This window comes from Cuculus canorus, chromosome 4 (genome assembly GCF_017976375.1).
Source record: "Cuculus canorus isolate bCucCan1 chromosome 4, bCucCan1.pri, whole genome shotgun sequence".
Lineage (NCBI taxonomy): Eukaryota > Metazoa > Chordata > Aves > Cuculiformes > Cuculidae > Cuculus > Cuculus canorus.
In genome coordinates, this window is record NC_071404.1 from 66903025 (window position 1) to 66927317 (window position 24293).

The 24293-nt window shown below is 41.6% G+C and overlaps 2 protein-coding genes and 1 long non-coding RNA gene across 11 annotated transcripts in view; 2 read left to right on the forward strand and 1 right to left on the reverse strand.

The window, feature by feature from the left end:
* The window catches only part of CLGN (calmegin), a 33322-nt gene extending 24952 nt beyond the window's left edge, over nucleotides 1-8370 (forward strand). For 5 of the 7 annotated variants that reach the window (XM_054064784.1, XM_054064786.1, XM_054064787.1 and 2 more), the window contains 5 exons: nucleotides 819-938; nucleotides 1120-1255; nucleotides 1809-1931; nucleotides 3617-3711; nucleotides 5402-8370. In XM_054064784.1, the coding sequence (XP_053920759.1) occupies nucleotides 819-938; nucleotides 1120-1255; nucleotides 1809-1931; nucleotides 3617-3711; nucleotides 5402-5482 (555 nt within the window). In that variant the 3' untranslated portion in view covers nucleotides 5483-8370. The remainder of the gene's footprint in view (nucleotides 1-818; nucleotides 939-1119; nucleotides 1256-1808; nucleotides 1932-3616; nucleotides 3712-5401) is intronic. The other 2 variants (XM_054064785.1, XM_054064789.1) reach the window with 2 other exon arrangements.
* Nucleotides 8371-8382: 12 nt separating this feature from the next.
* Nucleotides 8383-22431, reverse strand: SCOC (short coiled-coil protein). 3 transcript variants are annotated; one of them, XM_054064795.1, is made up of 4 exons: nucleotides 22246-22431; nucleotides 10663-10752; nucleotides 10479-10562; nucleotides 8383-9913 (listed from the first exon to the last, which is right to left on the reverse strand). In XM_054064795.1, exons 1-4 carry the CDS (start codon nucleotides 22307-22309, stop codon nucleotides 9771-9773), a joined length of 381 nt encoding a protein of 126 aa, XP_053920770.1. In that variant the 5' UTR covers nucleotides 22310-22431; the 3' UTR covers nucleotides 8383-9770. The 3 variants fall into 3 exon arrangements, with proteins under 3 accessions (XP_053920770.1, XP_053920771.1, XP_053920772.1); XM_054064796.1 differs by having other exon boundaries at nucleotides 10663-10749; nucleotides 22246-22425; XM_054064797.1 differs by lacking the exon at nucleotides 22246-22431 and adding an exon at nucleotides 12211-12319 and having other exon boundaries at nucleotides 10663-10749.
* Nucleotides 17727-24293, forward strand: part of LOC128851994 (uncharacterized) — a 56334-nt gene continuing 49767 nt past the window's right edge. Inside the window, exon 1 of the long non-coding RNA XR_008449587.1 lies at nucleotides 17727-17812. This is a non-coding gene — a long non-coding RNA (uncharacterized LOC128851994). The remainder of the gene's footprint in view (nucleotides 17813-24293) is intronic.

Genomic DNA, 24293 nt, shown 5'->3' on the forward strand with positions numbered 1-24293 from the left:
TTAAGTGGCAAGAGCAGGCCGAAACGGTGGGTTGGTGGCAAATGTGGCCAATTCCTGACAGCTGCTGTTTGTCACGGCGTGAGCAAATAGTAATGGCCTATCTGCCCATGCGATTAGGAAAGCCATCTTCTCTCACAGCCTTGCCCTATTCTGAAATGTTTGGGTTTATATCTGGACTTGCATCTGTACTTGTACACCTGTACAACAACAAAAAATATTCCTGGAGTCCCCTCGCTCCTCTCTACCTCTCAGGCTTCCTTCTTTAGATGCTGATGTACCCTTTCCAGATGTCGAATTGAACCAGGTGCTTGCTTGCTTACCTACCTGTACCCTATAAGTGGGCTGGGAGAACAAATTACTCGTCAAATAATTGGCTGTCAAAGGAGAGAATGTGGTAGTACAGATGGAGCAAGACATTGCTCTTCAAGCGGCTGACTGCTGCTCTAAGGTTTGCGATGTTTTTGGAGCTTTCAGCTGAGCTAGCATAGCGTGGGGAAAAGAGAGAGTAGCTGGGAACGGTGTGAAGTGGAAGGATGCTGAGACTCCAAATGCTGCTTTACAAAATTGAGTAGTGGCCAGTTGAGTATGTTTGGAGTACCAGGTTTGTTTCTCCTTTCTTATCTGCAATCTGTCAAGTTGTTATTTTACTAGTATTGAAAGCCAATATTGGTTTAGTCATTAAAAAGGAAACGTAAAGAAGGGGTTGCTTTGGGCAACATAAAGCTTAAAATATAAACAGTACATTTTGTAAACTTATTGAAGTATTGAGGGGAATGTAAACACAAAAATGTCTCTTTTTTTTGTTGTTTTTAATATAGCCTGGTATGTTTAGTCAACTGTTGACAGCTGCAGAAGACCACCCATGGCTCTGGGTTCTTTACATCTTGACTTTAGCTCTCCCTGTTGGTCTAGGTGTGTTGTTCTGCTGGCCAGCAAAGGTAAGAGAAATTTACTGTCTTTATATCCATTTTTGTTCTTAATACTTTATTTGAAAACTTGTAGCATCTGTGCAACCATAAGCACTTTTAATATGCCATTGATATTACTTAGCTCACAGTGGCTCTCGTGTTTAATTCTTAATTTGAGTTTAAATGTAAATTGATTTTGAATTTGTTGTAGAAAACAGATGAGGATATTGACTTCAAAAAACCTGATATATCTAAACAAATTACAAAGGGAGAACTTAAACAAGAGAGAGAGGAGTTCGAAGATGATGAAATAGAAGAAAAAGAAAATGAAGATACTGCTGAAGAGGGTAAGATGAGCAAGTGAGCTTGTAGTTTGATTAAAATATAAAGACATGCATAGGACTGGTTCATGGATTGCATTGCCGATTAATTACAACCAGTTATCTTAAAATATGCAAAACCTGCTTTGCTCTGAGTCTTCTTTTTCTTTTTGACAACCTCTAGTGAGTGGTATTGCATGGGTAATAGCTCTTTGATAAATACAAGCAGAAAGCAACGTTCTTCACAGTATTTTTTCCACTTTCAAGAAAATAACATGCTTCCGACCAATCTTTTTATGTTTGTAGGTAGTGGTGCATATTTTCTCCCTTCTAAGTATTTCATATATTAAACGCATTCAGGTATATGTGCCTGAAGTGGTTAAAGTCACATTGTTGTCTTTAATATGTGTCTGGAATAGCTTTAAATATCTAACATGAGTCTTTTGGCTTACTCCTCTGTGGGAGGGTTGTACCCTGAAGTATTCTGTTGGCCACTGATTTTAGTAACTCTTGTTAAAGCCTACAGTTACGGTAGACTTGAAATACTGAAGCCTGCTGCTTCCTTTGTGTTGCTTTCTAGCAGTGTATCGCATGCCTGCAGAGATCTGTCCTGCTGCCCCACGGGAGAAATCAGTGGTTCAGCAGGTTGAACTTTGGCATCCAAGAATAAAATCATCTTGTGTTACTCCATCGAAGATTACCGGTACTATTCAACTATGGCTTTAATGTTCTGTTAGCATTTCTCTGAGTCTGTACAGATACATAAAAAGCAAGTCACCTAACTTACAGTGCATTATCTTGCCTTCCATGAGGAAATCCTTAGCCTCAGACCTCTGCAAGATTCTACCTCTTATTTCCCTCTTTCTTGGTACGAACAAAGAAAGTGACAGGTGCCTGACATGGAAATTTAGAAACCCAGCTGACGTTCATGTGGGGTTTTCTTTTACCTTAATGCTGACATCTCTTTGCGTTACCGACTGAAACTTTGTGTGGGTTGTCTGTCTCTGCACTACATTCCATCAGTTTTGATGGCTTCTGCCTGTATGACTTAACAGCTGATGCTCAGTAAACTTTTACCATGCCAGTGCTTACAGAACTGAGTAAGTTGCTGGCACAGAGCTTGGCCCACCGAACTTAGTCCATCCTCCTTACCATTCGAGAGCCTTCGGCGTTGAATTATTTTAGTTACGCTACATGTAGTTTTTACATTACCATAAACTGTAGGTACAGCATTTCAGCATTCTTTCTCCATTCTTCTTTTGATCTTACTCTACTTTACCTGCTCTTTGCTCCTGAATTACAGAATCTGTTTTCTTTTATGCAGTCTTGATGCAGATCATCAATACAATTTGTGGTTGCTGAGGTTTAGTTCTGATCACGAGCACAGGTACCTAAAATGCAGGTGTGGGAGTGCCAGCTTGTTAAGTACTGAAGCCCAGAGTGGAAATCAAAACAGCTGGATGCCTGGCCTCCTTCAGAAGACATGCAAAGGATGGAGAGTTGGTTGCTGTGGAAGGTCAACCTATGTGCTGGTCAGAGGGCAGCCTAGGGTTCACAGTATTTGATGGATGCGCTGCTCTTTAGTGCAGTGACGTGGCCTCAGTAAGAAAGCAGAAACTAACTCTGTGTTGCTTAGCCTATAGTTTGTCCAGGGAATTGGGGAGAGTCCCTTTCAGTTCAAAGGTCTAACTGGCATCAGGTCTTATGGAAAGCTTACTTTATTTTGGGAATAGTTTTATCCTAGTAGTGCAAGCTGGAAATACTTTGAGTGAGCCAAGAGGAGTACAATGCTTTTCTGACTAATTTCTGCCTTACAATAATGCATAAGGGAGTAAGCACAGAGCTGCTTATCCCTCAATCAAAACCGCATGCCAAAAGAATTCCCTGTTGAAAAGGGGAGTTCCCTTAGGATGCAGGCGTTCCCCCATGGTGGATGGCTGATAACCACAGTACTGTACTTCGCAGTCTAAGTCAGAATTAACCAGATCTGGGATACCTGAGTTGTCCTGTTTTGGACTCTAGTCCTAAAACTGTCTTAATACAATACTTGGATTTAAGGACTTCCCTAAAGGAAACCAACTTAAGTTTATCATTTTAGTTGGTCACTTAGAACTCCAAAGAGACTGTGTGTTGTTGTGAAAAGAGGCTAGGCTAAAATAGCTTATTAAATCTGACAGCGATCAATTTCTACTAATTCATGAGAATTCTACTCTCTGTATCACAGAGATATTCTTATGGGTTATTGTAAAGAAGCAGTTCATTGGAAGACTGAAATTGGCTTCTTTTCCTTACTAGTGTGTCTGGATATAGTGCATCTTTAGTATAGTTCTGGTTACAAAAGTTCTGTTTACAAAATATCTTCACCATTTTCACCCTTATCTTCTGCAGAAGAAATTTATGACGAAGAAGAAGAAGAAAATGAAGTTGCAGGTGGCAGTCAAGAAGAAGGTGATAGGTCAAATAAATCTGGTTCAGAAGATGAGGTAAGTTTAAGGTTCTCTCCTGTTTTCTCCTTGCCCTTGCTCAATGCCGCACTTGTAACTAAGCCCAGTGAACTACAAGGGTGTTTCTTCTGTTGAGCTATAAAACAAGTCATCAGGTGGGGATGTGTTTCTATTTAATTTGATACCTCAAGTGCTCTATAAAAGTTTGTAAAACATGTATCTTCCTCTGTAATTTTGGCTAGGAGGTGACGTTTATTGTAAAATACGGGTATAGTATACAGATGATTGTATAGTATAGAGGTAATCAGGTTCTAAGCGTGAAACATTTTTACAGGAGTATAGTTTGTAGCAGGTTATTAAGTGAAGTACAATTCTTGAAAGTTTGGATTCTGCAGTAGATACCAGTCTTTTTATCGTGCTACTTAATTGATGGAATGTGTGCTTCTAACTACCTTTCAGTGAGACATAGAAAACTCTTAAGCTTTGTTGTCTTTTTTTCCTTTAATTCCAAAATAAGGTTTCAGGCAAAACAGCCATACTGGTTTAGAATTCAGCACATGCAGTTTCGTGTTTCTTGTGGAGATTAATCCAATCACCAGATAATCTATAAAAGCTTTTTCATAAACTAACATCACAGAATGGAAATTGTGTATGCTGCTCTTGCTCTATTTTCTTTCATTTAGGAACTGTGTTATGTTTGAAATGCTGTAGATCCACCTACAGTATTTCCATTGGTCATCTTGTAATTGTCACTCCCTAAATGAGTCCCATCCCAGATTAAGGGAGTCATTTAATGTAATGTTAACTCCTTTTCATATAAAACTCCTCTAGGAAACTGTACCTTGCATGAGGCTGAATTGTTTCAGCACTGAAATTCATCATCAATTATCTCTTATTCAGTACTACTTCTTGTAAGAAGGCTTTTTTTTCCTATTCCATTTACCTAAGAACACAGTGTCTGATGAACCCCATTAAGATGGATGTGACTCTGTGAAAGTAATAACAAGATGTGAAATTAATGTGCCATTGCACAGCATCACGATGAGGTTATGGCTTGCTTATCTCTGGGTATTTTCAGGGTGTACAAGTTTCTCTCATGAGTTGACTGGTGACCTACTTGGGAGATGTCATGCACACACGTCCTCACTCAGGTGGTGCCACATTCTGTGAGCTGTTATTCCTGAATGAGGTGCTGCCCATTAGGTAATGCAGGAAAGTGAGGTAGCAATTCATTGCCTGAGAATGGAATTGATGTTGGGAAGGTATTTCACATGCCTCTGTAAGCTACTCACTTTCCAGCTGAAGAACACTGATTTAGGAACAGTTTATTCTGTTTGTAGCTCTCCAAAGGCAGCAGTTAGAATGTTTTAAATGCTTCTTGCTCAAGAAGTAGAAATGAAAATTAGCAAAAGATGCACTGAAAGGAAGATGCTGAATTCATTAAGAAGTCACCTCTTTTAAACGAGTGAATTTTAAACGAGAAACACAAATTTCTGACAGCAGTTCAGATGTTTTCTCTTCCTTCTGAATATAGAAAGGAAAAATCTTCTACTCACTGCATTTATTGTTAGGTTAGTATTGTGGAAAAAACTTGTCCTGTCATGTAACTGTTGCCTTTAGTGGTAATCTGATTGGGGGTGTCAGGAGAAAGAATAAAATAACGTGCCTGTTTCAATAATAAAATGAAAATTGATTGAAAATGTTAATGCTAAATTATTTTTTGTTTCAGATGAAAGAAGCTGATGAAAACACAAGTTCTGGAAGTGGTGCACCGAAATCAGTGCGCAAAAGAAGGGTACGAAAGGACTAAGTTATTTCTAGCTAGTATTTATAGGTCTAGATTATAGTAATTTTTGGTATTCCACTTCAGAGACCCTGACAGCATGCACGTTCCTGACGTTTGAAGAAAAGGGGGGGGCTCATTGCTACTTAACCTGCTATTCTAATTCTCTAACCTCTTTGAACCTTTCTAAAGTTCCTTAGTTCCTTTTTTTAAGGAGAAATATAATACTGTCTGTGAGGAGAGAGCTGATGCTTTGAATTCCGAATAAAAGTAAAATTACATGTTGGCCAACTGCTTTTAAGCTGAAGATTTCTAAGATGTGAAGATTCCTAGAAATTAGTAGTAGTTGGAGATAAACTTACTCTAAATATTTTTTAAAAATGTGAATAAATTATAATATTTTTGCAGCTCTACCACAAAATTAGCTGTTTGTACTTCTCAGCTAAAAGAGGATGATGTTGTAGATGTAGCATCTATAGCGGTTCACCTTGCTACGAGAAAAGGAATGCGTTCCTTTGCAGAGCTAACTGCAATAATTGGTTTTGTATGGTGATTTAGTGCTACTATCAATTTTTATTGTAAAATATGTATTTTAGTTGCTCTTATTACATGGGTGGTCACCTGTTCACTTTATGCATTGGTTAGAGTAATTTATTTTTAAGAGCTATTTTAAAATAGAATGCTCATAGGACAAGTGGTAATTGATGTGACTTGTTTTACTTTTGAATGCAGATACCAAATCTGCAGAAGTGATAATACAGATAATTTTTTTAGACTTTTATAGGTCTTGTGTTCCAATTCAGAATGGTATAACCTCTGTTTATAGAGTATTTGCTGAGTGTACAATGCCTCCTAAAAATATTTAATAATTCTTGCTTAACATGAAATTTATTAATATAGAATTTTTGATGGTTATGTTTTTTACAGATGTGAGTAACTGGGCATTCTCATAATATAGTTTAAATAAACTCCATATTGTAAAAGAAATTTTTTTGGTAACGTTCAGCTGTATATTAAAATAAAACAATAAAGCTGCAGTTAGCAGAAAACTCTTGCTGCTTGGCAGCTGCCTGTAGTAATTGTAGCATGTAAAATGCTAGCGAAAGCAGTCATATATTAAAAACATTATTGTGAGGAACATAGCAGATTCCCTTGTGCCTGGCAAGAAGTTAATTCACTTAAAAAAGAAATATTTTCACAGCAAATCGTCACTCTTATTTAAGAGTCTACGTGCAAAAGGTAAGAAGTGAAGACTCCATATTCCTCTTCCTGCCTGTAACTTCAGATAGAAGTTTTTACCGGTGCAGTATCCTGCTATGAACTGCTACTGTGAGCTATAAGGGAGCACTCCTCCCTGTGGACCTGATAAAAGCCCTTTGGAATTGTTACAGCATTTGGAGGGATGGGTTTTGTTAGTTTTTGGGGATTTGAGTGGGGTTTTTTTGGTGGGATACAGTTACTCCACAGGAGACACTAGTCTTCCTTTAGGGCTTTGAAGTTCCTGTAAGTCCTGATTAATGCCCTGTTGACATCTTTGCTTCACATCAGTAAGTAAGGAGCCAGGGAAAATCATCTTGTGAGGCCATAATTCAAGGGTGCTGTTTGCAATTAATACTGATTCTGTAAGGCCTATCTCACTTTAATACTGAGTTAATGACTTCAGTTTCCTGGAACCTGGAGATAGAGGACATTCTTCTGCACATCAGCTTACTTGGATCTAGTCTTATTCTAGTGATTACAGGAGAAATAAAGATCTCATTACCTGGGTAGGACAAGGTAAAATCTCTTCTGTTCTTACTTGGCTTAAAGTTCTCCCACATGGATAGGTACAAGTTCGATGCAGTTTACCAACTCTTTTTGTTTAGCCAGAATAGAAATGTGTAGGATTTGTGGGTGAAAATACCAAATGAGTCAGGAACTAGAAGCTTGCTGAAAACAGATTAATTTAAGCAAGTTTAGTCTTAATACTTGCTAATTACATCTGATCGTTCAGATGTTTCTGCTATGTAGAAACAATTAAGATGATGGCAAACCCTACAGCTTTTCCACCTTTTGAATGCAGACAGTTATGAGATGTTTTAGGGTTTACAAATGTTAAACCAAACTAATCGAGACAAATCAAAAGTTTTTATTTATTGTAAAGTCAGAATACACATCTTTAAAATGTTTATAAGTTAAATGAAGGCCACAGTAGTGGGATGTAAAATGGTATATAGAGGAAATGACTACTTATATACACAGTGATGGATAAAATAGCACTATCCAGGCTTACGATACAAAACCATAATTTTCATATTACTTGATCTCTGGAAATTGCTGAAGTCTAACAAGCGCATGCTCTGTTACCACTTGATCTCCTACAGTGCAGATGGAGATGTGCAGTGACATGGCTTTAAAGCTACGATAGCCATAATGCAATGCAGTCTTCAGAAGTGAAGTGTTTGACGTGATCTTTTTTTAATGCTCAAACCCTGGACTAACCACGTGACCTACTCTACTTGTTAGCAATTCTTGAGTGAATTTAGCGTTCCGGACAGGCGGTAAAGTGTGAGAGAGCAGTCCATAGAAGATTAAAAATATTTCGAATATTTACAGGACCCCAAGACACAAATGGTATCAATATCTGTGCCTTGGTGGGTAAAACTTTTTTCATCGTCAGGTTTCTTGACTCAGACTTGTGAACAGCCCTCACAACTGAACTATTAAGTGCTTTGTTTACTGTCATATGATTATGGTGACACTCCAGTGAGCACTGTACAGTCATCTTCAACAGGGAGAAATGGGAGACCTCTCCTTTGGGAGGGGGGAACCTCACAACTTCAGCTTACACTTGAAACACACCAGTGCGTAGCTGCCAAGAAACTTGGGGTTTGAAAGGGATTTATTCTACTGTTACATCTACTCATGCAGTGCTTGCAGTTAATTAATTGCAGCAAAGTTGAAAGACATCCTTGAACTAGTGGTTTCCTTCTGTTTAAAGTACAGTGGCTTCATTACTGAAGAAACAGACCTTGGTTCAAGGTAACATCCACTAATAAGTCTGCAATGCTGCTGTATGGCAAGATGAAACAGATGCAAGTACTGCTAAAGCTTACATCGTTGTTTGTAGTTGAGCGTCTGCTCTCCTTTAATACTGATTATGCCAGACATGCTGCCTCTAGGGGAACTGCTCAGACCCATAATCTGGGCTGAGCTCCTTTACAAAACCTGTGAACAAACAGCCAAGCCAGTAGAAAACTGGGGATTTTGACACTAGGCATTGCTCAGAGCAGCACAGATTTGAGGCAAAAGCCACCTTTGTTCCACTCAGTCTTAGATGCTTCTGTGCAGTGCCTCAAGAGTTACTTCACAAGCTCAGACTCTGGGGCAGGAAAACAGTTGCTCTAAGGCCTGAAGCAAAGACAATTTTGGCACTTCAGGAGGAAAGTAAAACATGGCAAGGAAAGACTTCTCTGTTCCTCGCTGCAGGTTGTTCACAGCGAGCATGAGGAACATTGCTGACCTGCTTCTGTAAAGCTTATTATTCACGTTTTAATTTAACTCCTCATCACACAACTGAAAAGCTTTAGGAAGACCACACATCATGATGCTGTGCCTGATCGTTCTTTGAGGAAAAAGGAAAGTGGAAAACAGTTTGAGATGTACAATCTCGCAAACTACAGACACTCTGATACTGCATCAGTTTGCCATTTCCCTAATGCAAGTTGCCTATCCTTGTTCCTCTTCCCCTACCCTCCCCATTCCAAAAAATCTTAAATGTTTTTTTCTGTACACAAGCCCTGCAAATAATGTCACTGTTACTACTCCACAGAAATTAACTGTGGTTTACAGGTTTCTGTTTAAAGGTGCTTTGCAGAGCTATGAACGGAACTATACAGAAATCTAAATATATTTGAAGTGAAAAAGCTGATGCAATTAGACTGAATATTTTTAACAAATGAGGTTTCAACACAATATTATAGCTGTATTATTTTGCTAATCAAGAACACTATCCTAAGACCTCAAAGAGTGCCACCAGGCTTTTGTTTAAATTGACAAACCGAATCCAATTTTTAACAAGATATGCTCATTTTTAAAACAAATATGAAAGTTTAGTAAGTCTCTACGCTACATTTGCACGTTGCTTAATCTTAACAATACAGAAACTTATATCTCCTGTTCATGATAATGTTCTTAATTCTGTTTATCACCAAAGCTTATAATCTTCAGGTATCCAGTAAAGCCACAAACTAAGGTATTTTAGCTCATGTAGCCTATGCCAATTAAAACAAAAAAAGACAGCAGCAATACAATGACATCATCTGTGAATCAACCCTTACTTCCTTTTGCTTTTTGTGTCAGTTGTTTGGAAAACACTAGACGCTGACATCAGATTTTCTATATACTGTCCAAGAACTTGGTTTTCTGATTTCAGTTTCAAGTTTTCTTCCTTAACAGCATCTACTCGTGCTGAGAGATCTGCAAAGGTGATATTATAAGAAAAGTATTAGACGCTATTGCATACAATAATGAACACGTTCTATGTGTCTACATCAAACTAGTCACACTTTCAATGTGGGAAACACTGGCACGAGGTATTACCTTATAAAACACTGTGCTACTCACAAGTTTTATCTAAAGCCTGCTCTTCCTGTATTATTTTGTAGGACAATATTTTGACAAACTTCCTACACAAACTGTTACCTGTAACTTTATTCTTTTCTTGAATTTTTGAATTAAGCTATTGCAAAATGAGCTACTTGGAAACAAAAGTTCAGTGATGAGCAGACTAAAAGACATCAACTAATGAGCCTGGGAAAAGTTAAAAGGATTGTCCCTATCGCTTGATGTGTATTGTGAGAGTAGAACAAACAATATATTGCATAAAGAGAAAGGAAAAAAAAAAAAAGTTCTGAGACCTTGCTTATGTACCTGCAGTTGTATAAGTGAAATACTTCTGGCTACCCTGACTAAGGTAGGGCAGAACAGTAAGGTTTTCTTCTTTGGCTCATTACTGTGTACTTGTAAGTGTCAAACTGCTAACCTTCAAGTGTGTGCTGCAGTTCCAAAACTTGATTAATAAGCCGTGTTTTCTCTTCTAATTCCACCTGATTCTCAGCCTCAACCGCTGCAATAAATCATATTAGTTTTAATGTAACCTCTGCAATAGTAGGAAATTACATTAAGTATAAAAAATAATGAAGAACAAGAACATTAAGAACTTATACCATCCATATCTGCATTCATCATTGTAGTGTGGGCTCTTTCCGCTTTCCAAGAGCTCTGTTTGAGAGATGCTCTGCTTGAGAGATGCTCTGCTTGAAGAGAAACAAAACAACAAGGAGGCAGCCGTTAATGCAAGTACCTTTATATTTGGCTTTCAGATGCACTTTTCTAATTTGTGTTGAAAAGCCAGCGCTTAAGCCTAAGGCAAAACAATGTTTTTAACATTATTTAATTGTGCAAACATGATTCCTCGAGTTTACAAAAATAATGGATCTAGGTTACACAGCAGCAGGCTGTGTTGCAGGCATGCCAGTGCTGACCCTTCTGGAACTGCCCGCCAGGGAAAGGCAGAGGAGACCCCCTCACTGACCACCCCCTACTCGCAGGTGACCCTGTTACGGACAGCAGAATGCAGGGATGCGTGGGTCGGTCCCCTGTGTGCAGCAGGATGTGCGAATGAGCGGGTTGTTCCCCTGCACTTGGTGGGATGTGGGGATGCGCGCGTTGGTCCCCTACGTGCAGTGGGATGTGGGGATGCACGGGTCGGTCCCCTACGTGCAGTGGGATGCAGGGATGCACGGGTTGGTCCCCTACGTGCAGTGGGATGTGGGGATGCCCGGGTCGGTCCCCTACGTGCAGGGGGATGCGGGGATGCACAGGTTGGTCCCCTACATGCAGTGGGATGTGGGGATGCCCAGGTCGGTCCCCTACGGGCAGTGGGATGTAGGGATGCGCAGGTTGGTCCCCTGTGTGCAGAGAAATGCGGGGATGTGTGGGTCCATCCCCTACACACAGGGATGCAGGGATGCACGGATTGGTCCCCTGCGTGCAGAGGGATGCAAGGATGAGCCAGTTGGTCCCCTGCATCTGGCGGGATGCAGGGATGCGTGGGTCGGTCCCCTGCGAGCAGCGGGATGTGGGGCCGTACAGATCAGTCCCCTGCACACACAGAGATGCGCGGGTAGGTCTCTTGCGCGCATGGGGATGCACGGGTCGGTCCCCAGCGCACAGAGGGATGTGGAGATGCGCGGGTCGGTCCCCAGCGCACAGAGGGATGTGGAGATGCGCGGGTCGGTCCCCAGCGCATACACGGATGCAGGGATGCGCGGGTCGGTTCCCAGCGCACAGAGGGATGCGGGGATAAGCGTGTCGGTCCCCAGCGCATACAGGGATGCGGGGATGCGTGGGTCGGTCCCCAGCGCACAGAGGGATGTGGAGATGCGCGGGTCGGTCCCCAGCGCACAGAGGGATGCGGAGATGCGCGGGTAGGTCCCCAGCGCACAGAGGGATGCGGGGATGCGCGGGTAGGTCCCCAGCGCACAGAGGGATGCGGGGATGCGCGTGTTGGTCCCCAGAGCACAGAGGGATGCGGGGATGCGCAGGTCGGTCCTTTGCGCATCTCCTGCATCCCTGCACGGGGATGGGTGAGGGCAGCGGCCCGCCCGCCGGGAAGGGGCCGGTAGAGGCGCAGAGCACTTCCTGATAGGACCCTCCCGCCGCTCCGCGGTCCTTGCCCGCGCAGCACTTCCTTTTCTCCCCGGGATCCTCACCTGCCGCCACCGCCCCGGCCTGGCCGCCCCGCTGAGCCCGCCCCGCCGCGCCTGCGCCGCCGCCGCGCCCCGACACCCCTGCGCGCGCACGGGGCTGCGTCCGCGCCGGCCAATGGGCGCGGGGGGCGGGGCCAGAGGGGGGCTATAGGGGGCGTGGCCGGGGAAGGGGAGGGACCAAGTGTGACTAAGGGGCGTGGCCAGCGTGAGGCGGGGCCAATAACTCTAAGGGGCGTGGCCAGTAAGAGACGGGGCAATAGGCTGTAAGGGCGTGGTCATAGAAGGGGAGGGGCTATTGCCCTGAAGAGGCGTGGCCAGTGAGAGGAGGGGCCAATGGACTCAGAAGGGGCGGGACCAGGGAGCTGAGGGGCCAAGGCTTGCAAAGGGGCGGGGCCAGAGGGAGAGGAGGGGCACTGGGGAAAGGGTGCGTAGCTAGACGAGGGGGGCATTAAAGGGCCGTGGCCAGTGGAGGGGCCGATGATAGCGATGGGGTGGGGCCAGAGAACTAAGAGGGCTAATGGCCGCACATGGGGCATGGCAAGACCGGGCAGGGCGGGGCCAATAGGTGTAGAGGGGCTTCGTGATGGGCGGGGCTAGAGAGCAGGGCGGGGTCAATGGGCGTGGTGCTAGGCAATGGGCGAGGCTCGTGAGCAGGGCGGGGCCATTTGGCGTGGGGGCGTGGGCTATGGGCGGGGCTAGTGAGCAGGGCGGGGACAATGGGCGCGCGCGGGGGGTGATGGGGCGGGACTATGCGAAGTGGTGGGAAGGGACTTGTAGGCAAGAGCTTTCCCGCTGGATCGCGCAGCCCGCGGGTCCCTCAGTAACTTCGAGCCGTAGAATGTCCTGAATTGGAAGGGACCCACAAGGACCATCGAGTCCAAGTCCTGTCCCTGCACAGGACAGCCCCCAACATTGACATGTGTCTGAGGGTGTTGTCCAAATCCTTCTGAAATGTTGTCAGGCTTGGAGCCATGGCTGCTTCCTTAGGGAGCTGTTCCAGTGCTCCACCACCCTCTGCGGGAAGAACCTTTTCCCAATATCCAACCTAAACCTCTGCCACATCCTCCTGCCATTCCCTCGGATCCTATCATTGTTCGTCAGAAAGAACAGCGCCTGCTCCTCCTCCTCCCCTCACGAGGAAGCTGTAGACAGCAATGAGGTCTCCCCTCAGCCTCCTCTTCCCCAGGCTGAACAGACCAAGTGACTTTTGCTGCTCCTCATACGACTTCCCCTTCTAAACCCTTCACCAGCTCTGTGGCCTCCTCTGGCCAGGAGCTTTATGTCCTTATATCCAGGAGCTTTACACCCTTTTTATGCTGTGGTGCCCCAACCTGCATGCAGTACCCAAGGTGGGGGGCGCATCAGTCATCGCCCATGAAGGCAGCCTGCAAGTAATTTATCCTCACAGCGAAAGACAAGGAGCAAAGTTAAGATCCTCTTTAAAATCTGACTTCTGCTCAGTGGTGGAACCCAGGCTGAACAGACCAAGTGACTTTTAGCTGCACCTCATTCAGCTTCCTCTCTAAACCCTTCACCAACTTTGTGGCCTCCTCTGGACACTCTCCAGTACTTTTAGATCCCTTTTATGCTGTGGTGCCCAAAATTGCGCATGGTACTCAAGGTGGGGCCGCAGCAGTGTGGAGCAGAGCAGGATAATCACTTCTCTCAATGAACTAGCAATGAGCCAGTGTGAGCCACAGCGAAGGCGATGTACAGCACCTGAGCTAATTCAAGTGGCTTCATGGCATCACCTGTAGCATCCTTACAGGAACTGTGTAGCTTGAACCATGTGTTCCAGTGGAATTTAGAATCATAGAATCATAAAGGCTGGAAAAGACCTCTAAGATCACCCAGTCCAAACATCAGCCCAGCACCACCGTGCCTACTAAACTATGTCATAAAGTGCCACATCTACATGTTTTTTTAACACCTCCAGGGATGGTGACTATCACTTCCCTGGGCAGCCTGTTCCAATACTTTATCACTCAGTAAAGAAATTTCTCCTAATATCTGATCTAAACCTCCCCTGGCACAATTTGAGGCCGTTTCTTCTCATTGTATCACCCGTTACTTGGGAGAAGAGACCAACACGTGCCTCTCTGCAGCCTCCTTTCAGGTGGGTGTAAAGCATGGTAAGGTTTCCCCTCAGGCTTCTTTTCTCCAGGCTAAACAACCACAGTTCCCTCAGCTGCTCCCTATAAGACTTGTGCTCCTGACCTTTCAATAGCTTCATTGCCCTTCTCTGTTGCAGGAATTTATCATGTTATAAATAAATAATTCAATGCTGTGTGGATACTCAGGAAGATAAAGGCACAGATTTGGGAAATGTGCCCTCTACTGTATTTTTTAATACACTTCAGAAAGTGTGTCTTCCTAATATCCTACATGTACCTCCACAATATTATTAACATTGTGCTAGTAACTTTTTTAACCTCACAATCAGATAAATTCAGATTAGGTTGAATACTGTTCAGGTTATGAAAACGTACTTTAATTATAAGCCCCACAGTCTGTTTGTTCTGGAATATGAGTTCATTGTTTTCAGTCCCTTAAGCTGGTTGACTTAAAAGTATATCACCTTCTCTACAAAAGGCATTTTTAACCCAGTAATTCTCCTTAATGCCTGCAAGCAGTGCTCTCAGCTGGTGGCTGGGCTTTAGGAGCTTGTCAGTACCTCTCCTCGATCTCTGTTTTTAAAACGGCAGTTGCTTCTTACCCTGTTAGCATCTTACTTCCTGCACTCCTTACGTGGCAAGCGTGGCAATCAACAGGTTCTCATAATTCTTTCTAGCAAAACAGTCTCCAGTGCTTTGATTAAGGGGAAAAAAATATGGCTAGAGTCTGCAGATGGATATAGATGGATGAGAGAGCTTGCTGACCTGGAGAAGAATTTGCTGTGGTTTTTTGTACAAGAGGAGGGGTGGGGAAATACTGTAATTTAATCATGGGGAAATGCATCTCTGTGCTTCAGAAATTCCACTTTGTTCACTGCATTACATTTGCAGTTTGTTGTCTAAACAGTCCCAAAATGAGCAAAGTGGGAAAATGCTTGACATTAAATTATGGAATAGAATGCAAACCAAACACATTGGCTCCTATTCTGTTGTAGCCAGAACAGAGTAGTAATTCCAAGAGCTGCTGGTTTGCTTTCTCTTTTACTTTTGGTATGTATACTTTTGAGGGTTCATTCTGTTTTGCGTGTTTGTGGTTTCTGACTGCAGTATTTTCTTTTGATTCTTAACTCTGATGTTTGAGCTTGAGCACCAGGCTTAAGCTCCTTTTCTGAAGTTAATTTGTGTGAGAGGGTTTTTGGTTTTCCATTAGAGAAAACTGTCTTTACCCGAGCCTCTGCTGTCAGCATTGCATAGGGGCTGTCAATAGAGGACAGGTGGCATCTGTAGTTTCCATAATGCTGCAGGTTACTAGGTTAGCGTTAAACTGTTGTAAAGATGCTTCCTTAGGTTTGTCCTGCTGTATGCTCAGACATATTGGATCTTGCATAATGCATCTTCCTACTCTAAGTGCTTAAATCAATCTCTGTACCCCAGTGTCTGAGACTGTGCAGCTGCCCCATGCTCCTGGACCCTGATGTTTAGAAACTGTTTCTGTGTGACCCTGGCTATATCCCAACTCCTTATCATGGCAAGATCCACACATGTTATTTTTTTCTTTCCCTGCCCTTCATCCCCTGATTTCCAAGGCATGTATAACTCAGTGCTGAGCCAGCAGGGAACAATTCTGTTGTGCATAGCCCTGCTCTGCACGGTCAAGAGACCGAGACTGTTGGATTGATGCTGCTGGGTGCAAATTCCACAGAGAGAGTATCTGCCTCATCTTGCTTTCCCTTAAAAAGGTTTGCCTTCCTAACTCTCCCTCTGTTTTCCAGTGCAAAGAAGTCAATCTCAGAACTCTAAAAACCTGATGCGGTACCGGATTTAAACAAACAGTCAAAAAGACTTCAACCCCAATGCAACACAGCAAAAAAACCGAAAGCATTTTTATGAGAAATGAACCAAAATGAAAAAAGCTTTGCGTAGCGCATGACTTCCCTATTTGTCTTCCAATTCCTTACCTCGCCTGTCTTGCACTGGGTAATTCAATCTCATTAATGAAATTTGTTTTGCACTTTAAATCTGAAGCTTCAGGGATTTAGTGTATATCCCAAACAATAAGATTCCTTTACTAATGCAGAATGTGTCCCAGGGAAGGCAAACCTACACACGTGTGTAGGGCAACCAAACAGTACTTTGCCTTTTAGGAGTGTGTTCTGGGTCCCCTTTGACTGGAGGAGGCCAATTCAGGTGCCTGTATAACAATTCTTGCTTTTATCAGCCTGTAGTATTTTATTAATTCTTGTGTTAGAAAGTGTCATTTCTTTGGTCTTTAAATTGTTAGTGTGGTGAGTCTTGTCTGGGTACTGTTCCTAGGAGAACCCAAAACAATCCTTCTAAAGACTGGCTTCTATTTGATACGGATCTGGCAGCGTTTGCTTCTCACAGATTTCCCCACTCACAGGGAGGGGCAAAATTAACAGGGTAAATACTAATTACATGCAAGTGTGAGCTAATGAGTCGGCTTTGCTATGTGGCTGCTTATTTTGAGTCTTTGGAATATGCAGCCCAATGCTGAGAGATTGGGCACAACCTATGCTGACAGGGCTTTTTGTTTTGTTTTGTTTTGTTTATAAACTCACTGCTTGCTGCTTTAGAGAACTTACCAAGTTCTTACCAAGAAATGCAAATAATCACAAGTGCTGGAAATTGTTTTCTCCTGTGCAGCAGCATAACAACATGCTAATATCCACTCTGTAGCTTAAATGAAGAAATAAGAGGATTCTTTTTATCACTGGAAATACTTGAATACTGCCCTAAGTAATGTTCCACCGTTTGGTTTATTAAACCATTTTTACGCTACACACTAGATCACTTGCTTCAGGTAAGTGGATTTTCTGACTGAAGAGTTATAAAGGGATCTCATAATTTTTAGATGTGTGTCAGCTCTTGAAGTCAAAACTGACTTGGATGTAACCAAGTACAGGTGTTAATCCCTTTCTTTCTTATTAGTTTCTTTTATGTTTTCTGAGGCATTTGGTTGAAGCAGATGAGGCATTAAAAATACTGTTATCTGTAGTAAATTTAAAGGAACATCAAGTTTCACTTTACTAATGCAATTATCTGTACTTACTTGCATGTTAAGTTCCAATTAAGCTTTCCTAAAGCTAGCTGACATTGCTAGCAGTTTCACTGAAAGAGCCTTTTTTTGCTAAAAATAGCAACCATGTCCCTAGGATAAAAAGCATCATTAACAGTTAACCTGGATACATGCTTGTGTGCAGTTATAAAACTACGGGAGAGAATTTTATTGCTCTGGGCTGGGATTCTAAGTCATTGCTGCTAATGACAAACACTTTCAGATGGTTTCCTTCTGAAACTCTGGTGTACATCCTGTTTTTTCCATGGCACACAGTGTAAACCAACAAGCTTTTCACTTCCTTATTGGCAATGTTACAAGTGCCAGAGGCGCCTGCGTAAGCTGACTGTTGACAGAGGCTTCACTGTTCTCCACTAGAACAGAAATGTATTCTCCTTTTCATTAACAGAGGAAGGTATTGTGCGTATTTCTGAGATGAGTTTGCTATTTGAACTGTATTGTTTTCTCCTATAACTAATTATTGCCTCAAAGAAAAAGATTAAAAGGAATGCCAATGGTTTAAATATTTTCCCTTGCAATACTGACTTGCAAGACCCTGTACGTCAAATCATCATTTTGTTTCTCTATGGACATAACAGACAGACTCTGAGAAGTTGGTGGTTTTTTTTTTCAGGAGATGTTGCTTTATGCCAGAATTCTTCTCCCAAGTAACTAGTGATAGGATGAGAGGAAATGGCCTTGAGTTGTGCTATGGGAGGTTTAGATTGGATATTGGGAAATATTTCTTTCTGAAAGAGTGGTAAAGCGTTGGAACAGGCTGCCCAAGGAAGCAGTGGAGCCTCCTTCCCTGGAAGTAAAAAAATGTGTAGATGTGGTGCTCGGGGACATAGTTTAGTAGGCTTGGTGTTGCTGGGCTGACAGTTGGACTTGATGATCTTAGAGGTCTTTTCCAATCTTAACAATTCTATGATTCTATAATTTTTTGCAATTCTTGCTACTCTTTCCAAGTAACCTCAAAAGGCTTTTGCAGGCTTTGTGCACATTTACAGTTACAGAATTCTGTGAAATGCAGAGTCTGAGTCATTCTTAGTTTACACTCCTTGCAACCAAATCAAATTATACAAAATGAGCAGCTACTTTGGCTTATGTCAGTGTAACTATTGTCTGTATCCTTACTCATTGTCTGTGTTTCAGTAGTTCCTTTGGTCAGGAATGAGAATGGAACCTCATCAGACTACACAACCTCTGAGCATACAGTTGGGGAAAACCAATCTGGTCTCTTTAAAATGTCTATGAAAAGACAGCGTTAGAAAGTTATATTTTCCACTCTAACCCTAAGGAGCCCTGCCTTCTAACCTAGCTGATTCCTATCTTTTCCAAGATGTGTTGATGTTTCCACATCTTGGAAAAGGTAGGAATCAATACATGAGTGTTGATGTTCTCATTTCTACTCAGACTCCACAAAAATTCATTTTTAAATAGACAGATCAAGTGAACTCTTTGCATCTTTAAGCTGTAAGTACCAACATGTGTGACACAGTGTTGGCCTATTAACAGTTTGATCCTCCTTGTAATCATCAGCTGTAGGTTTGTCACCAAATTTTGTGGTAGGATGCTTAGTAAGGTTCCATAAATCTTTACTGATAACTTAATGAGATGAAAAACCATTTCACCTTTCTGGAAGTTAGATCTAAACGCTAAGGGGATTGTATCTGCTTTCTAGAAGGATGCATTTATGGGAGAAATGTAGTCCTTAATGTTGGCTTTTTGTAAAGTGCATTTGACAAAAAAAAGAGTAAGAGAATTTCTAGGTTTTTTACAAAGAAGAAAAAGAGCCTTGATTTACTTACACAGCATTGGTCAGAAGAGCAATAAGGGAGTTTTTGCAGCTGTTTGGCATCATCTCACTCTTGTTTAGTTTTTGGTTTCGTTTCCTCTGTGCTTTTGTTTGAATAGGTCATTTTTTTTTTTTCAGGGAACTTTATCCAGTGCTGTGAGTTTCCAAATGCAAAGGTATTGCTTTCATTAAAGGTGAAAATAGTTTCACAATTGCTGTTAATGAATGCTTTTCTTGATTTCATGTGCTTTTCATATTGCTATTAAAATACTTAGTGAGAAGTTTCTATCTTGCTGCTATATTGTGTTCATCTTGATTTCAGTGGAAGTGATTTATTTTTAATACCTATGTGCGTAACAAATAGAGAAATGCTGTTGTTTTGAAGGAGCAATCGCTATTACGTATTACTGTATTGCACGCAGTTAATCGGGTTCAGTAATGCCTATTGCTTTGCTACAATGGCTTTTCACTGTACTAAAGGAACTTTGATATGAAGACTGTATTCTGATTATGGCTCAGATTTTACATACATAGCGTGTTGTTCTAATTGCCTGTTTAGTGTCTTTTCCGGTACGCTTTAAGAAATGGGGGAAAAGTCTTACGCAATTACAAATGTACTACAGTTCATTAAAACCAGTGCATCTTTGTGATCCTATTTAAAATTTAATTATGGAACACTTGCTTCTAAAACATCAGGTCATCCTCAGGCAAAGTCCACTTACTACCAATGTATTGCAAGTCTGTTTTCCTTATTCCTTGCTTGAAGTTGGTGTTGTCCATCCTAAGGAATCTTAATCTCTTTTACCATGTAAAATTTTACTTTTATCCTCCTTGCTCTTCTGGAATTGATGTTCCTCTCCAGCCAGTTACAGCTATAAGGCTCTTCGTGTTTCTTAGCATAGGTGCTCCAGAGTTACTGTGACTAAGCTTAACTTCAACTGGGAAAGATAAGGAAGACTGCTTCCTACAAAGCATGGTGGTCTCTTCCTGTGGGTTAGGAATTTTGTTATACCTTTCTAGCCTCCAGGTGTTGCACTTTGGCAGAAGAAATGGATCGGGGTAGTCATGTTTGTCATGGATCTTAACTGTGTTTTCCCCCTGTGCCTTCAAGCTGAAAGCTTGCCTGAAAATCACTTGTCACTCCTTTCCAGTTACTCTGAATTTCTCTCTCTATTGGTGAGTGACTGTCTCTACCCCTTCACTACTAAGGGAAAAGCTCTGATATTGGTCACAGATCTTGCATAAAGAAGCCTTGTTTACAGTTGTCTTTGTGTTGTGAACATGAGCTTTCTCTGTCCCTGGGTGTGTTACTGCTCTTGAGAGTCTAGTAAAATTCAAGTTCTCAGTTTCTGAGGTGCATTATAATCTTACTTGCGCTGTTGCTGAGCAGCTACTTCTGTATTGGTGAGATCTGTCAGGGCTTAGCGTTGGTATCTGGTGTCAGCTGGTGCTCGAATTAGAGAGTTTTAACTTTGTGCCTATGTTTCCTCATGATATTAACACTTTCCAAGCTGCAAGGTGCTGCGTTTACTGTAATAGAGCAGGCTGGTGGGTGTTCGCCTTCTGAAGAAAGCAACTTGTTATAGGATCATAGAATGATCTGGGTTGGAAGGGACCTTAAAGATTATCCAGTTCCAACCCCCCTGCCATGGGCAGGGACACCTCCCACTGGCTCAGATTGCTTATAGCCTCACCCAACCTGGTCTTGAACGCCTCCAGGGTTGGGACATCCATGACTTCTTTGGGCAACCCTGTCCAGTGCCTCACCACCCTCACAGTAAACAATTTCTTTGTAATATCTAATCCAAATCTCCCCTCTTTCACCTTCCAAAAGACTAAGCAAGCAATATGGCAAATATCCAGTCTTTTGGAGCCATCCCTAACTCAGCCACTTCTGGGTGCCTTGCTAAGACTAGACAATCTTGCCACTGTACAGTGCCCCTCATCTGTTCTTGCTACATTATCAGGTCTGCGGCAAGTTATGAAACAGTGTTCTAGGGAACCTTTTCTGTACTGTTCTACATCTTGCTACAGGGAAAGAGTGAGATTCACTGTCAGGAGAATCCTTCGTTACTGCACAACTTCAACCAAGGTCTGCCGATTTATCTTACTGTAAATAGTTTGGGTCAACTACATCTTGGTGGTTTTAGCCTGTATGCCGTATAAACAAAGTGCGTTCAAACATCCTCTTAAGCACTATCACACTAATGTGAAAGTGCTAGAAAAATGTGTTCTAAAAGTAAGATCAACTCCGTGGATTTTTTTAATATAGGAGGTAATGATAGCATGTACAATAACATCCTTTAAGCTACAGAAAAAAAAAAGGGGGGGGAAGGGGTGGAAGAGGATTGGTATTATTTATTAATAAGCAATCTGGATTCCTAGCTAGTGTAAAGTGACACAGCCACGCTGACATGATCAAGTTGATACTTTGGCCACACCTTTCTAAATAATTTAGTATCAATTTATATTAACTCACTTTGGTTTTCCAGTATGTAGAACTATCTTACTTGCCATTCAAAATAATTTTTATTCCATAAGCTAGAAGGGGCAGGAGGGAGAGGCAGTCTTTGCTTTTGCTTTAAAACAATTAAATGCATAATAGTGGGGATTTAAATGGATCATCTTGTTTCTATTAACAATTATTTTGCATCCCTGCTTGTGAGTTCTCACTGGAGTGTGTCAAAGAGATTATCATTCCAGATGCAGGAGGAAAGGCCAGTATTATCTGTCTTGTCTTTGATAGATACAACCACATTTCTGTAACTTTTTCTTTCTGAACAGTGAAAGGCTACATGTGCCTAGGTGACAAATGTACATTACTATCTGCTATTATGTGAACACTGTGGTAGCCTCCAAATCCCCAAGATCTTAATTAGTAGCTAATCAAAGCCTTATTCAACTACACAACTAGAAAAGTTTACTTGAGAGCATTTGCTAAAAATACGTTGTACCTAATAATTAGGATCTACAGATTCCTGTCCTCACCCAGTACTATTATTCAGCCCATGGAATTTGTATTGTATCAGTAGATTGCTGCAGTTTCTTACCTGCATCATCTGCCAAAGAAATGTTGGTGAAAGTGCCATCCTCCTCATCCAAAGGTAACTCCATTTTGCTTGCTTTTTTCCAAAGTTTTGGAGCTGTGCGTTAAGCATGGCCGTTGTCAGCCATTGTTCAAAATGCACGTGACTTCTCTGGTTAAATCTTTAATGAGTCCAACACACAGGTGTTACCGGATGCTGTTGGCAACTACAAATGTCTTGCTCTGTGGGGTATCTCATCTGAACCTTGAGCTCTCTCCCGGAAATTGTTACACTAGAAGGCTTCTGAGTTCTGGCTGCTTTGTCAGATATGTGCTGAGCAAACACTGTTATTGCAGGTCTTTCTGTGAAAGGGCTGTGTGTCACTTGAGCTGCTTTTTTGTTATTGTTGTTCTTGATTTTTCTCTAGAGCTCTGCGTGTTTTTTGTTGGAGGTTTTCTTAACAGAGAAAAAAGGTACAGTAACAAAATGTTCAGAAAATGTTATTTACAGTCCAAGCAAGTGCAATGGGATTTGGGAGCAGCGAATTTCACGTATAATCTTCAAATACATAGGAATGTGAGTAATTTTGATTACATGAAAAAGTAGCAGCAAAACCAGTCCGGTAATGTGAACAAGTGAAGCTGTATAAGTGAGTGTGTGACATTCTGTGAGAGTAGGCAGGCGGAACGAGGAGAAAGTGAGTTCAAAGAAACCCCCACTTTGGTCTGTTTCTTTTGCTTCTTAAAGAAAATTGGACATTGTTTGAACACATAAACTAGAAATTCACCTTAAACTCCTCATCTCTTTAGAGACAGTTTTCTTTAATGCTCTTGAATAGAATATTTTCATGCAATTTAGAAGTGTAAGACCTTGAAGTCTTATTATCAGAAGTGTATGACCTTGTTCTTGATTACAGACAGTATAGCAAATAGTGGAACCACTTCATTTTCAAGGGGTTGCATGTTCAGCATCTACCTGTTTTCTAATGTTTTAATTTGTATTCAGAAAAAGGTTGTAAGCTTAGAGTGTTGACAAATATTTTTTTCTTTAATTGTAATTAGGAACCTCCCTGAAGTCTCACTAAAAATTGAATCTTAGTTTTGTGAAGCACTGTCCAACTACAGAATGAGATAGTTCTCAGAATTTACAGTTTGCCTTTCACATTTCTAATCTTGATTTAGACTCCTGAGACAGCCTCTGTGTACAAAGGTAAATGCATTTAACTGCAGTACAAAGAGCTGAAGACACTAAGCATCAGAGTTGGTAAGGCTTATGGAAATGATAAGTGTAATGCTGCCATTTAGATTTTTCTCCTGATCCTTTAACTGCTTAGGGTTTTTTTTAAGCTTTTCTGTTGGTGTCAGTGAAGTTACTGACAGCTGCCATCAGAGATTACCGAAAACCACACACATCTTGCGTTTTCAGAGTAGTGTGGAGAGTTACTTATTTTTGTTTTACATTGATCAGAGCCAGTTCAAAATTTACCTTCTTGATCTTGAGTAGGTTGTGTCAAGAGACCTACTGGTTTCATTTTAGATCCTGAAGTATCACAAGAGGGGTCTGGATCAGTTGGGTTTTGGGTTTTTCTTATTTGATGCAACAGCATGCTTCAAAACTCTCGTGATGATGATAAAGCTAGAAAACATTTTGATTTTTTGTCTTTATTATGTCTTTTATTGTTCTCAGGTGTGTTATGTGTACTAGAAGCATTTCAACAACTCGATTTGGAAGGGCAGATCCTAAAACACATACAATTATATAATCTGTTACCTTTGAATTTTGTGAAATCATACACCTGTGGAACTAAGGGTTATATCTTGTCTGAACTGTGTAGTCCTCATCTAAAAGGTTTAATTAACTTTTCTTGCCTGTGTCAATATTGTTCTATTATATTGGCCATACAGTCTCCCTCTGGCAGATACACTTGTAAATGATTAGCTGGTTTTAGACAGAGTAGCCTAGTGAATATGGATGTTGTGGAGTTGTTATTCATGTCTAAATCAAAGCCATTTGTAAAAGTGATACAGAGTAAAAGCTGTATTTTAATAAGAGACAGTAGGAAAGACTTCAAG